The 16,252-nt window shown below is 39.7% G+C and overlaps 1 protein-coding gene across 4 annotated transcripts in view; it reads right to left on the reverse strand.

The window, feature by feature from the left end:
• Positions 1-16,252, reverse strand: part of TRIO (trio Rho guanine nucleotide exchange factor) — a 254,789-nt gene that overhangs the window by 153,275 nt on the left and 85,262 nt on the right. For 3 of the 4 annotated variants that reach the window (XM_074874178.1, XM_074874207.1, XM_074874198.1), the window contains exons 6-8: positions 14,788-14,910; positions 3,873-4,064; positions 422-553 (exon numbers count right to left, since the gene is read on the reverse strand). In XM_074874178.1, coding sequence (XP_074730279.1) covers positions 422-553; positions 3,873-4,064; positions 14,788-14,910 — 447 coding nt within the window. The remainder of the gene's footprint in view (positions 1-421; positions 554-3,872; positions 4,065-14,787; positions 14,911-16,252) is intronic. The other variant, XM_074874187.1, reaches the window with a different exon arrangement.

Here is a 16,252-nt window from a genome sequence, read left to right on the forward strand (position 1 = left end):
GCAATTTCAGAGATGGATTTTCAAAACACACTTAAAGCAATCCACGCCAACATAATACTTTCCCAAAGAATACCCAGCTAGCTTCCCTTCAAGTAAGTGTTTAAACAATAGTAACATACTGCTATTAAAAGATAGTAATATGCAAATGCAAATGAAAACATACTTAGTACATTGCAAGGGTTGTTTGTACCACACATGGGTCCATCTTGCTTTTTAAATTTCTTTCAGAAGATTAAGGGTGAGACTCAACATTTAATTTTTGAACAGTACCGAAATCCAGTATACTAAATTAAAAAAGGAGCCTGGCACTTGAGTTTCCAACTAATGCACTATGCAACAAGTGATGCCAGTTCATGATCCAAACCTAACATTACACCATTTTATCAAGTCATCAACCTAAGGAAACAAACAAGACACTTACCTCAGAGTAAGCCAAGGTAATATGCTCATATATCCCTTGATGATGATGGATAGCATCTTCTAAGTCTTGCAGTTCTGAGGGAAGCTCTACCTCACCACAGGCTTTACACCATGAGTCCACATTGCTCATGTACTGCAACAGGAAAGAACCAACAACATTCTGCTTGATTTTGGGTTCTATCAGTAAGTACACAGTGTTGGTAATATACAAAAGAACTGGCATCTGTGTGACAGCCACTGAAGAGACTTTTTTTAAGGAAAAATGTCTAATCTGTTTCTCTCTCAACTGACCAAAATGAAACTTACATCAGAATAGAAACAAATATTCAAGTCTGACTATACTTGTGCTTTTAGTTATATGGAACTCTTTGAGCCATTCACAGGCAGGCTTAGTTGTATGTTGGCAGCCTTCAGAACCAATTAAACTGTTGGCAATACTGATGCTTCAAGTTTACTCTTCCTCCTTTTCTTGACTTTGCAGCTAAGAAAAAGTTTACTTAACCCTGCACCTGCCATTTCAGATGCATGAAAGCCAATTAAGATCTTGTCTACACAAAGAGGTAAAACATGCTACAGCTTTCAAGTCCAGATGCTCGGCTCTTACCCATCAACTGCCTGTGCAGATACTCATTGTATCATAAGGTATCACCTCACCTTTTTTAAATCTTCAAAGGAAACAGAGTTACTTTGCACATGTGTGCACATGCACACACACACACCCACCCACCAAGAATTAATGGTCAACTGTTCACTGAAACACTCCATAGTTGCCTTTTGCTGCAAAGAGATCATCAAGGAGGCAAAGCAACATTAGAGCACAGCAAATTCACATCTCAGTCCCCACAGCACTACCATCTACACGCAGAGAAGCAGTAAATCCATTTGGCAAGCTACTACAGCAGCAAGCATGTAAGGGATTTACAACTTAAGCGGGCATCTCTTAGGACTAACACTGAACTTCGAGCACACAGCTATGTCAGCACAGCTGCCCAAGTCAAGCCTTTCAGGGGAAATTGAGGATACTGCAACAGAATCTCTTCTGCAGACAATTTAAGTTATCTCTGAAGCTTAAGCTGTCTTGACAGACAAGAAACTGCCAACATAGCTGCATGCACAGCAAAAGTTCTGTCAACTTATTTTTGACAGCTAGGGGGCATGAATTTTATACCCTTGTTATGCTAGAAAAGGATAGAGGAAAAGAGAATCTGTTTTTCTAGGAGTTTTCATAGCTGTTAAACTTAGTACAGCCAAGCAGACGTGCTATCTGTAAAGTACATTTGCCCTCTATTCATGTCAAGTTCAAGTCTCAACAGTTTTAAGAGACCAAGCCATTTCTGTCATCATATGTATCTTAATTCCTGGAGCACATGTAGTCTTTTGAGGAAAAAGTAATCCACAGACCACTTCTGGTACTCCATTATTGTTTGAAAGCCAGGAGAAAGGGTGATACTTAACTCTAAGATACTTATTTAATTCTTGCTTCATCAAGGGACAATTTTAAAAATCACTAATGTTAGGCACTGAACATTGAAAGCAGCTCCACATGGAACCACAGAGCTACACCTCTTGCACTAGTCAGCAGGTACTGATAGCTGGGTGCAGTCTTCACTGTGTCTGACAGTAGGCAGTGACACTTACCTGTCACTTGAAAGGGAACACATGCATTCAAGAAGGGTGTGTTAGTTCTTTGGCTGCTTATTTTTTAATCATCCTTTTATGTAGGTCAAGCATGACCAGTCTCTAAAGGGGTCATTCCTCTCATTCCAAACCCTCTTTCCTTGAACTCACTCTCCACTGTTAATGAAACAGCTAATACATCACAGCCAGGTATCTTACAAAGCAACTAGGACAATCCATCACAGTTAATCATAAAATGAAAACCACAGAAGGAGCAATTAAAAAGTAAATTAATCCCAGCAGATGTTGCACTATTTTCTCTCATTCTTCTCTCTCCTCCTGTTTACACTTACATTTAGTGCTGAGGAAGGTAATACCGACCCTTACCACAGTTGCCCAGCACACACACACAAAATCTACGCCCCTGACTTCTGATGAACATCATTTTCTTATGAAAAAGGACAGCATTCAAGTCAGGGTATACCTATTTGTTCATGTTTCACCATCTCTCTCCTACACATATGGCTGACAGTGCTTAAACGTAAACCTGAATAACCCAAGCAATTAGAAAAGGATCAATACTGATAAGGTACCACACTGTGTCTATCAAATGCTTCAAGCTGGTTGGTGACTTCTATAGCAGAAAACAATTCCTTCATGGCATCAGTTTATATACTTTACCTTAGTCTAAGGACAGTTAAACCAACGACACCACTAACAATGAAAAGCAATGTGTATTTCCATCTTAATACATTCACATTTCTAATTTCTGGACATTCATGAAGTTGAGTATCTGTGTAGTAGAAATCTTGAAAAAAACCCCACTTGTTAAAGTGGGCTGCTTCCTTCTATTTCTGCAGTTATCAACTCCCCAAGTGGTTTCTTCATTTATTCCAAATTAAAGTTATATCAGACACAAGACCTTTTCTTGGATCCAATTTGGCAAGGCAAATGGAAAGATGAGTATTATAGCAGCCATACAGGACACCAGAGCTTCAGTCAGCCATAACCACCCAAGAACCTCTGCTCTCCAAATTCACCAGAGACATACAGAGCAGACAGTCTATAATATCAATGGGTGACTCAACAGCACACACATAGCAACTCCTTCAGAACTGAATTCCCTTGAGGGGAAAACATGCTTTCACCATCAAGACTATTAACTTGGGGATATTTATTCCTACTTCCCCTACATATACCTCTTCTCTGGCAGTTACACATGGTTAATGACTTAATTAAAATAATTGGTATAGGCCTAAAGCTAAAATTTTTGTTTAATATAGGAGGAATCTTGTATGGGATACTAAGTAAACATCTCCCAGCACAATTTCAGATTCAGAAAAAGAGTTAATTAGCTTCTCAACTTTCAAGCCAGTTCAACTTAGTTTTCTATAAGCAATTACTTTGAGTTAAATCATGACACTCAAGGACTGATTGGGGGTGGAGTAGTGAGAACAATAGAACAAGTGATGATTTCTGGATATAGGAAAGACATTATTTTGATACTGACTATACTAATTTTATTCCTTCCTTTCTTCCAACTTAAAAGCTTCATACAGTTAAGCATTTATGTCCACTTGATTTTTATTCACATAGCTAATTTTGCTAAGTTTTATCTCGCATTGATATGAGCAAGGTATTTTGTGGAGAATATAAGGACTGTGGGCTGTCCTGAGAACAAGTTTTTGTTTGATATCAGCTGAAATCAGCAGAAATAAACGCTCTGGCCTTCTTGACGACCTTTTCAATCACTGTTTTGTACTTCTGTCTCAATCAAACAGTAGAACTCACCATTCCAGCATGGAAACTTGTTGGTGCCCTCCCCATTCACTAACCTGTTCAGCTTTCTGATGGAAGATGGAGGACATATCCAGTAATGTGCTACGTTCATCCAAGGCTGCAGCAAAGGCCTTCCATTCTTGCTCCAACTGACTAGCAATCTGTTTTATTTGCTGTGAAGCATAATGGCCAGACTCAACCAGGCGATTTGCTACTGACATGATGCGGTTTATGTTTACATACACATTCTATGGAGGAAAAGGAGGGAAAAATTAGTGGAAGCTAGCAGACCACTTAAATACAGAAGTATACTTCTATAAAATTCTTCTTTATTACAGTACTGCTTAATAGACTGGCTTTATTTGCCAAATTTGTACATGCCTAACTTTGGAATCTAGGTGTATAATGTAACAGCTTATCTGTATTACTGACAAGGGAGAAGGACAACTTGAAAACACCAGAGAGTCTCAAGCTAACATTAATGGTCCGCTTGAGCAGTCATATCATATGAAGATCCATTATTACAATGAAGAGCTAACCATATTTTGCAACAGCCTCAATAAGACCGTTTACAGATGTTCAACAAGACATTCAGACACACACAATATAGGAAAATCAAAGTATAATTAGTAAACAGTTGATCTATCCATGGTATGCATGTGTGCAACATCACTCTACGAATCTTTACACCAACTTCTGAAAGTATTTCTACTTTTTAAGTAACAAAATACAGAACTCTGAGTTCTAAGGAGTTCAACAGTTTTAGATTTTATTTCCTGACACTATATTGCCTCCGAGCTAGTGCTGAAAACTAGACAAATAAGGTCAAAGATCAGAAGGATTCTCTAGCATACTGACATTACTCACTGATGGCTCTTAGTCACTCTAATTTTCAATCAAAAGTTTCTGATTCCTGCAAAGCTAGAAAGAAGAACAACTTTGCCACCAGAAGGTTTCTGAGTAGCTCTTCCAGAGCTACATGTAAATAATGCTGAGTTGACACTTCTTCCAACTGGGCTAACTCTCATACATCCAGAATGAAGTTCTTAGAATCACAGGATTGTTGAGCCTGGAGATCATCTAGTCCAACACCCCTGCTCAGAGCATGTTCAATCAGAGCAGGTTGCACACAGTCATGTCCAGTGAGGTTTTGAGAATCTCTAAGAATACAGAGACCACAATCTCTCTGGGCAACCTGTTCCAGTGGGTTTTATGTTTAAATGTAATTTCACGTATTTCAACTTGTGCCTATTACCTCTTGTACTGTTCCTGGATATCATGGAAAAAAGTCTGGTTCTGTCTTCCTTATTCCCTCCCATCAGATACTTGTATTTTTGTATACCTAAGGTCCCTCCTAAACATTCCTTTACCCAGGGTAACCAATAGCAGCTCTCTCAGCCTCTCCTTGTACAAGACAACCATGCCCTACAGGTACTTCATAGAAGAACTTGGTCATGATGACTTCTCAGAAAGGGAATGAGAGCTTTCCAGATAATGCTGTCCTGCAGGCAAACTCTAACTTGTATGTGTACACTTGGAGCAACCCCAGTTCAGCCCTGTTTTGTTGATTACAGTGTCCCTTTTGTTCACATCACAGCAAACCCTTTGCTTACCAACCCAGCCCACCACTTCTCACTTGATTGTTGGTCCTCTTCTACAAATTCCGCCATTCTTATGCTAAAAGTTCTTCTTGTCAGGTTGTCTGGCCTGCTGGCAAAGATACTTTTGCCCCACTTGGTCAAACAGCAATCCTTGATCCTCAGAGAGAGGGTCCCATGGCTGTAGAAACCAAAACACTGTTGCCAACTTCAGCTGTGTAAACAGTTGTTGACCTGCAGGATCCATCTACCCTCTCACCAGCAAGACTGAGAAGAAAACCACCTGGGCTCCCATGTCCTTGACCATGGCCTCTGGAGCCATGTAGTCATACTTGAAACTTTCCAGGTCACCCCTGGCAGTATCGCTGGTGCTCACATGGAAGAGCGGCAGGGGGCAATAGTCTGAGGGCTGGACAAGCTTTGGCAGTCTTTCCACAACATCCCAAACCCGAGGCCCCAGCAAGAAGCAAACTTGCACAGAGAATGAGTCAGATTGGCAGATGGGGGTCTCTGTTCCCTGCAGAAGGGAGTCTCCCATTACTATCACTCGCCTCTTCCTTTTGGTGCTCCTGTGTGGCTCAGACTCAGATGGCACGGATGTTTTATTTGACAGTTCCCAGCTCCTCATCAGCCATGAGGTCAGCAAACCTGTTCTGTAGCTGCAAATCTTCAGGTGGAGCAGAAACCTTCCTCCTAGTGCCAGAAGCAATTATCTTCCAACCTTCATTATCATGGGAGTCTCCACTTCCCAAACAGACAGGCACAGACTCTGCCTTACCCTCCTCCCTTCAGAACAGTTGGTAGTTTGGGCTCTTGAAGCTGCAGAGTGTTGGAAAAGATCTGGTCAATCTCTTTCTCATTATCTTTGATGCTGTGCAGACTGCTGACTTCCTCCTGCAGCTCCCTTACTTGGTGACACAGATCCCTAATAACACCTCCTGTGGGCAAGGAAACCATCTCCTGCTGCCCCAGCCTTGGCAAAAGGACACAGGCATTCCCTGCAGCCCCGGACCTCTGAGCTGCATCCTTCTTCTAGGTTGAGGCCTCTGATGTTACAGGGATAGTCAGTCCAGCAGTATCTGGGGACTGTGCCCTGGGCGGCACTACCACCATTGCTAAGGACAAAGATGTTCTGAGCAGAGCTGCTGGCCCTTTCTGCAGCACAAACTGCTGCATCCTTTGGCTGCTTCTGTTAGCTGCACTCACTCTTACCTATGTCCTAAAAATTACATGTGGGGTCAAACTGCCAAATACTATCACAGAACGGCTGGGAAGAAAACAACACTATGAAAATCTCAATATTCTGCAAAGAAATATTTTTCCCTGTTCACACAGCACATTCTGAAATGCCAGTATGCAGGAAATGCCACAGAGCAGTTAGCTACCTCTCAGCAGCAGCATTGCAACCTTCCCTGATCAAGAATTTGACTGATCAAGTTTCTAAACTGAGTCCAGTGAGCCAGGAGGAACAGAACTGACCACAACAAGCCTCAGCAAAGGCCACAGATCAACAAGTGACAGAATAACAAAACCTTCTGGTTTTGCTGGAGAACTGTATGGTTAGGTTACTGTTGAGAGATGTGACAGGCAGCCTGTACCAAAATCTGACTATATCTCTGCCAGTAAGAGAGGTCAGGGTAGAAGGCTGGCATGTGGACACCCAGCACCATGCAGACACTAAGTATATGAGGTGGAACCCTTACGTGCTGGCATCAAGCCACTGCCCAGAGCCTGACACTGGCTGGCTGGAGAAAGTGTTGCACTTCCTCCAGGCTTTGCTGTCCTGACTCATCTGAGTGGTAATTGGCACAGGTCTCTATTAATTGTAACTGTATGCACATATGCAAGCAGGAGCATACCTGACACAGCCTACACCTCAGCTGGTCCACTTAATAAACTGAGCACAGCAGTGTTGTGCTGGCTGTTTCTCCTTCCTGTACAATACTAGCTTTTCATTTTTTAGGTTATCCCATGCATCTATGCTCTCCTCTTAAGCACAGCCAAACAACTGGAAGAGAACAGACCTGCTATTTCCAACAAATTTTAAAAGACTGGAGAGCATTTAGGCCTATTAAAGTGTATGTAGCATAAATACAAGACTGCTAAATCAATCCAGAAAGCCATTACATGTCTTTACAGTGGTGTGAAAAACACAAGTGCCAAAAAGAAAAGAATAAAGGCTATATTAGAACGCCATTTGAATTGTGTATCATAATAAAGGAATTTTGAAAATTCTGGCATGTCAGTTAGATATGAAGGACAGGGCACCATAAATGTGAAGTTAAACAAATCAAAACTGAGCTGTGGTTAAAATGTATTTATTTTCCCATGGCAATCTGTCTTCGCAAGCATGGAAGAATACCCCCTGTAGCAGTATGAATACTAATTAATACATTGAACACTTTCCAAGCTATGTATACCACATTACTTTCCTCAAAAAAAAATTGCAATAATCTCAACTTTTTTTTTCTCCCAACTGTCATATCCCTCACTCCTTGATCTATCTACTAGAGGTTTAAGTTTCAGTATTCTAGAATGCAATGACCCAAAAGAAACAGATTTAGTTAAGGAGGAAAAGGATCTCAAATAGCAACTCACTAAAATTGGACTGTCTTTAACTGATCCTTGAAGGTTAACAAATTTTGTTCAATTTTCTAAAAGGACAGGCAGGTCCACTGTCACTATTGCATGCGTATTTTGTGCACTGCTTGGGAAGCGCTGTTCCAAGTAAGCTCATTCCCCAGGGACTGATGTCTTATTGCATGGATTTACACACTAGTTTTAGTTAAAGAAGCAACAGCTACCAGGTAATAACTGTTAAAGACTTATTCAGCCATCTCATTTACATCATGTGAATCTGTATGAAACATCTGCAGCTTCTAAATGTGTATCAACTGTCTAAAAAGTGAAAGGTTAAAGCGATACTCCGTTTCTTTCATTGTGTTACACATGACTACTGTAACAACTAAAAAAGGAACAATTCAAGTTACTGCATTACAGTCCGTATAGTAAGTACACAAACGTACTTCATACGATTGTTTTCTCTCACAATGCCCTTTAGCCAGAAGCTGAAAAGACACCTTACAATATCTGGAAAGCTCCTCATTGCAGAATTATTCCCTAAAGGGGAAAAAAAATAAAAGTGCTATAAAAAAAGTATTGCTCAGCAAGGCAACACAGATTAGTAGCCTAACACAAGCTGTAGTGCACTGTGTCATTCTTTGGCGTGTGCCTGAAAGACAAGTATGTAGGGAAAAGTATAGGTGACAGCCTGCCAGCTTAACTGAACTTCTATCACACTCAATACAAAATAAAGCTGGCAGATGCCCTGAAGGTTCTATTTTATTTCCTGATTTTCCCAGACCCATTTAGACAACGTTTGTTTAGCTCTAAGATTTCAAACAGTAGTTTTCTGACACAGAGACTATTAAGCATTCAGTGTTAAAAACAACCACCTCAGTGACATGGTCCATAAGCAGCATAACTGACACCTCTATATAGACTGTAGTGAGTTTGAACTACTCATCTGTGATGGAAATATTTTAGCAATGGAATTTCCAAATCATCTGCCATTTCACATACAAATGGCCACCAAGACAAGGTGTAGCATTAATGTATGCAATAACATCTACTCATCTACTTTAATGATTTAAATGTTTTCTAACATCTCTTCTATTCTCGCTCTTGCATCAGCAGCAAAACTCTCAGTTTGGGAATCCGAACTTCAAAGATGCGCACTGCAGAACAACTAAAGGTATCATCTGATCTCTTCCCTTAAAAAAAAAAAAAAAGCAAAACTCAGCAACATCCAGACTACAATTAAAGAAAGTGTTTAACCTGTTCTTCAACTACAAGGATCCACAAAATATTCTCAGGTAACTATTTAACCATTGCAATCCTCACTGAAACAAGTGAAATTGTATTTCACTCTAACTTTCTTCAAATTCATCATCTCTTTCCTACATTTTTTATGGTAGACCTGGGGAATCTTACTGCAAGACTATACACCAACACCACCTTCTTTCCTCTCTTACTTTTCACTTACCTTCACTTTCTCACAGTAAGTGCCCATACCTTCAACCTCTCCTTACAGCCATGTGATTTTCATCTGGATGTTCCCCATTACAACATTAAGTATGGGGCTCTAAACTGGACCTGGTTCTCTGAATCCAACTGAATCAGAGCAATTTCTTTACAAATCTTAAGTTCAGCACCCCCAATAAGTATCACGAATGAAATAAGATTTGCATCTTTGCAGTAACACCACTGTCTATTCCTTTAGTTCATGATCCATTGACATGAACATACTTGTTGCTGTATTAACACCTTACCAGCTCATTGCTTTCTAAAATCTGTTTATTTACTTCTTCCTCGTTAAGGGTTGCACATCTAGCCTATTCTATTTCGTCTTGTTGATTTTGGAGTGCTCCTCAGAAGTCGAAAATAGCCTGAACTCATTTTGCCTTTTCAGTCTCCTCTCAGGTTGGTGGCATCCAGACATTGCGTCTAAGCATTAACTACTCTTGCACCAGAAAGATTCCTTTACGGACGTGCACTCAACAAACACCCTCCCAGTATGACCTGGATCCACAGCTGTGCATTCCCTGAACTTCAAGAACATGAGAAACCCACTGTTTGTTTAAACTATGGTTATTCAGAACTACCAAAACTTTGACTGATTACATTTTACCTACTCACCACCCCATACCCATTTAGAGTCTTTATCTTGTCTATCAGGGATGTTAGATTGGTTGGACAGTTGATGGATTTCACCATTTAACTTTTATTTATTTATTTTTACTGAAAGCCCTGCCTAAGCAATCTATTAGTTTAAAAAAAAAAATACAAAAAACAAACAAACAAAAAACCCACCAAAACCCACAAACCAGACATGTCTCCCCCCCAAAACAGAAGAGCTAGCTTACTACCATTCTGCACAAGGTCTGTTGTGAAAATCTGCATTTCAAAGCAACCTGAGAAAGAATGAACAATTCACAACCTGTGGTCTTGTTCTCATTTGCTGAAGTCTCAAAGGACCCAGGGCAGTCTAGAATTCACACAGTGCTTAAATCTATCTCAAGTGACAACACTGTATGTTTACAAAAATATATATTTAAAATAAAAAGAACCTCAAGAGTGAAATATGTCAGTAGTACAAAGGAAGAGGAAAAAGTCACACTAGCTGTCAGCTAAGCTGGATTTACCTCACCTGACCTTCTTAATGTTTTCATTTGTACCAATCCCCATGGGTGGATTTGAGCAAGCCAAGCAAAACATCTTTGTAACTTTTAACTCTGTAAACCCAGTGATATTCAGTTGTTGTATTCATACTTTTATTTTAAACTCCCAAAACACTCACTAGTGCTCATCTCTGGCACTCTCTTTTTGGATATTAATTATTTGATTACTATCTTCATAAAGTGGTTTAGTACATGCAGTCTCTTCTGAGAACATTCATCAACTTAGCAGTATGCTTAGAAGACCTTTTGATTATGGTTAATAAACATATCTTCTACTGATGATTCTATCAGCCCTGAGACAAGAAGTAGTCATAGCATGCCCTTTAATAGTAGCCAGTGTCAGCTTTCTCCAAAGGAAGTTTCCCTTTGCCTACAACACCTTCCGATCATTTTGGCCCTCACCAGTGCAGTGAGGGACACAGTTAAACTAATGAAAAGCAAGGCTATTTGGTCTAGCAAGAAGAGTAGAAGAAAATATTCAAGTAGGTAACATCATCTTCACCCATATTTCATATGATTGCTTTTGTTTCCCTTGTGTCCCAGCAGGCATATAGAAAATGGCAGGAAAAAGAGTGGACAGACACAGCATCAGTCTCTCCCACTCTTGCATGCAAGACTGACTGATCATATCAACATGGGTACTTCGTTTCCACAGTTCAAAAACTTGACAGATAATTTTTGTATTCGCAACTCCTATGATGCCTTATTTGCAAGTTTCTCCCTTAAAAGGTACTAAAAACTTGTTTTGAGAAGTGAAGCATTCATTTAGTCACCCAAAGAGGAACTTCAAGCTGAAACTAAGTATTGCTTAACTCAAATAAATCTCAGGACTTGACAGCAGCAATTTACTGTTGCTGAAAGCATGCCTTTTAAATTGTACTGAAAAATCCATCCTCATCTTTAGAGAAGAGAATCATTGTGAGTTTATATTTCCCCACAGTTAGAGAACATAGGATCTACTTGCCCTACAAAGACACAGGCTTCAATTTATCAGCGCACAGATGCTTCAATTCAGTAATAGCAGGTCACACACCTACAGCTGCACATGTGAACTACCTTTTTAGCCACATCAACCTGTGTGTAAAGCAATGGTAATCAAACATATGATGACCTCCAGTGCACATCACTGCACCTATCCAGCTTTTCTCTGGAACAGTTTGACTGCAATGAGAACCAGTCTGTGTATTAAGCTTATGACTTGCATGAACTTATTCCTGTTACCTTGAAGCGTAACCACATAAGCCTATCACATACTGAATACACAAGATTCCTAGACACATTGCTTGCTAATGAAGCTGCTGAAAGTACAGTTAAATCTCCACCCCTGATGTATTCTTCACCTTTTTGTTTTGCAACATTTGGTTTAAATTTCTAGTTACTTTGTGCTATAATACTGTAAATCAGATTTTAAAAATGGATTACAAGGAAAAAAAGAAATATTCAGCAAATCCTCTTTGTCCTTGATGTAACCAACTCCTGTTTATGACAGGAACTAAGTAGCTTTCACAATGGCTTACATCCAGGTGGCTCACTTCAGACTGGAAGACCAGATTAAAATTTTGGCATCTCACCCAAAGGCCATCACTCTTTCTCACCCGAGTCTGGCATAAGCAGCTGCAGAAGTTGCCCTCCTGCACCTCTCGGAAAGCCAAGCTGCTACTTGGGAAGGAAGGGGAGATGGGAGAGCCAGCTATTGACAGCGGGTAGCACCTGCTGTGAAGGGAGCATGTGCCCTGCAGCAACCACAATGCATTGGGAAAAGCAGCTGCAATGTCAATTAACAGGGTTAAGCTGTGAGCAAGAGCAAGAGGTTGCATTTAGCTGCTTGGGCAGCACTTATCCTTTGAACAGCCCTTCCCCACCTAAAGTGAGCCTAAGGAAACTGCCTGGAAAGCAAGATCTATTAGGGTCCAGTTAGGGCCACAATGAAAAGCCATCAAAATCTCCTGCATTATACATAGTTGCCACTCTTCCTTCCTCTACCACATCCAGTTGAATAAATTTGCATGGTTGTAGATGGCTTAAAAGTTAAATTCCATCTCTAGTGTTAGAGCATTCACATAAGAGATCTTAAATCAACTCTGGTTACTGAAGAGTTACACTGACAGGAACAGTGAACAAAGAGTAGCTTAAGCAGAGTGTACGTGAAGAGCAGTCAGGGAGAAGCTGACCATGCCTGCAGGAGTTAAGATTGCCCGGCATTTTTCCAGCCTGCCAAAATTCAATCAGTTCACATAATTTTTTTTAATGTCACATTCAGTTTAATATTTCCCCCTGATCTACATATAAGGCCTTTCTTTGCCATTTAACCAAATAAAACCCAGAAAATCTGGGCACTGCTTAAACCAAAACCAGGGACTGATCGATTTGAATTTGTATTTTCCTATTCTGTGCCAAAGAACCACTTTCTTGCAGGGCTATGCTAGAGAAATACATCAAAAACCTGCAGCCTGCTTTTCCCCTTCTGAATATTTGGACTGTTTAATTTGCCCCAAATTTAAGATGCTCCTTGCATGCCTCAAGAAATCATTGTACAGGGTGAGAAAAAAAATCCTCTAATTAATGCATTTGACTACTACAGGCAAAACAAGAGATTAACAGCAAAAGACTAACAGTAAAAACAGAGCAGGAGGGATTATGCTACATCGCTCAAGTGCTTTCTACTGTTGACAGCTTCTGAACAGTATGGAAGTAGAGGGGGGAAATAAAAAAAAAAGTCATCCAATTTGAAGAAAAGAGGACAACAGTGACTAATACAAGGACAGGCTGACAGACGAAGAATTTAACCTTTACAGTACAAGCCCAAGAATCGCCTGGAAGGCCATTCAAAATGACTAAATTCCAAAACTCATGTCAATGATACCTATCCTGTGAGTTTCTTTCTGCTCTACTTCAGAAGCAGAGGAATGAGCAACAACAATGAGGTACTCCATAAAGGAAATTCCCTGTGCCTGTGGAGTGAACCTATACCTTCCAAACATAATGGTCAAAGTTACCTCCATATATGATGTTACATAACTTAATTACAATGTTCCCCAGCATTTGGTTTACTCTTTTCGAAGAGTTTATATTGATTTTTAGTTTTTTTAAACTTTTGCAAACATAGCTGAGTTGCGAAAGAAGAAAATGTACCTTCTCTACTCACGTCTTCTATTGCCTTAACTCTAGCTATACCATACAAAAGAGCTGCCTTACTAATCCTTCCATTATTTCAGCGAGATGCATAATCTAGTTTACTTTGCCACTCTATCCTTCCACAATTAGTAGTCCTGTCCCACAAAAACACTCGCTTGCAAGAGTTGATTGTTTTGACCATACTTTATTTAATTCAACTCCCATCCTTGGACTGCCAAGGATGTTAATTTCTAACAAGACTGATAGTGTTCTTCCTTCACTGAGCTGACAGCAAGGGACTGGATGTAGGCCCAGACTCCAAAGTTATTTAAACACCTCCAATCCTCCTAGTGAAAGGGACCTAAAATGTACTTGAGAATTTAGTCCCCATGTTCAAACAGGAATTCATGAAACTGAAAATACGCAGCTCTCACTCACTGACAGTTAAAATCCAGTTTTTTAATTGCAGCCTACTGACTACTCATCCTAAGGTGCTACTTGACAAAAATTTCTTTGTTTTAGCTCCACTCTACCGTGTCAGAAATGAGAAGTGAGTCTTAAAAATATGGCAAATTATTACACCAGACTCAGCTGTTGATCACTACTACTCAGAATTTTTTGCCTGAGTTGCAACCAATTCGGAAGATCCTGGGAGATATTTCTATCCATATGAAGCACTAAATTCTGTATTACACACGATTCTCTGAAATATCCTACAAGACTCAAAGCAGTACTCAAACACACATTTCAGGTTCTAGAAGTTTGGATCCTTATATTTGAGGAGTGCTGAGGCTGTACCGAATACTGCCATTTGTCAAAATTTTGTTGCTTGATCACAGTACCTCTGTACTTGGCTACCCTTTATTTTCCTCCTTTGTGTTTTGTAATTTCACCACTCAAATACAAATTTGCACTACTTGTAACAGAAGGAATTATTTATGTGTATGATTTACAAATTCTACCTTAACATAGAGCAAACAGACAATATGTCAGTGCTGTGAAGTGAGGGCTGTTCTTACCATACAGTTCATGGCAAAGTGATTGTGCTGTGTCTGAAGCTCCATCGCGTGGGGGTGACTGGTTCCGATCTCTGTGTAGCTGTTCAGAAACAGACCTTTGTTGTGTGTGATCCAGTCAAACATCTACAAGAAAATATTAAGGTAAGAAAAAAAAATATCACTGATTTGTTATGGCAGAAATCATAGACAAGTAATGTAACAAATTTGTGAACACAGAAGACAGAGTCTAAGGTCATGAAAATTAACACTTCCATTGGAAATTACCGTACATCTTAACAAAATCATTGCTGAAATCTGACTTTTTGGACCAAACAGCTGAGGCTGTTAAGTCTTTACTATATGTGTTTATCTCAACAAGCTACAGTAAAGTCATAATCATAAAGTCATAAACTTGATTACTACAAAGAAGCCATAGTAAACAAACAGGCTTGGAGCACAGCCCTGAGTTACAAGCTTACATGTTCTCTAGTGTCAGCATTTCATGATGTCAGCATTTTAGTAATTTAGAACAAAAACAGCAACTCAAGGAAATTAAATATAAATTCATTCTTGCTGATCAAGTACTTCAGCAGCAAGTTTAATATTTCTAGTTCATAACTTCACAACAGATTTGAAAACAACTTTTCTATCGCTAAACAAGTTAAAAAAACTATAGTTGAGCACGGAGTTACACACTACCTTCTTCCAGACAAGTTTTAAGGATAATATTTAAATATGTTTGGGTTTGTTTTTTCTTATAAAAAAAGTATTTTAATATTCAAACAAATTTTAGAAAGGACCTTATCTGACAATGACCATCAATGGACGTACATAGGTATGCTAACAGTGGCACTGTAAGACAAAAGTTTTCAAAGACCAAGCAACATAGCAAAAGGCTAAGTTTAACACTACACCCTCCCCCCCTTCTCCCCCCTGCAACTGTCTTGAAATCTTTGCTCTATCTCAGCTCTTACCTACTCTCTGGATAAGCTGAAAAAGATTGTTCAGTAAAAAATGGTAGAAATGAGCAGCTGATCCCATACTCCTAAAATTTTCAGTTTCTTATCTAGTCTACAATGAAGAAGTGTTAGAACATTATTCAAAATCGACAGTGGTCCTGCTCGTGACTACCTTTCTCTAGGTAGTCTGATCTTGCTGCCTTCAGATACCTACACGGCAATTCCAGTCAGATTCCCTCCCACTCTTCTCCTGAACCAGCCCAGATTTCTTGTGCAAAGAGTTGTGCAAGTCCTCAAAATGAACATGTTTATTTCTCCCCATCTAATACCCTTTATTTTTCCAACAAAGATCCAGCCCTTTCCCACACACCTAAATAAACCACAAAGGCATACACTGATAAAGAAGCTATGAAATCTAATCCAACACAAGCAGTGAAATAAGGGCTGCAAGTAGATTAAGGCAATGGCTTTAATCCAAAAGTGAGTTGGGGTACTAACACAAACCTTCTTTTTAATCTTTTTCTACT

This window comes from Strix uralensis, chromosome 1, assembly GCF_047716275.1.
Source record: "Strix uralensis isolate ZFMK-TIS-50842 chromosome 1, bStrUra1, whole genome shotgun sequence".
NCBI classification, from domain to species: domain Eukaryota; kingdom Metazoa; phylum Chordata; class Aves; order Strigiformes; family Strigidae; genus Strix; species Strix uralensis.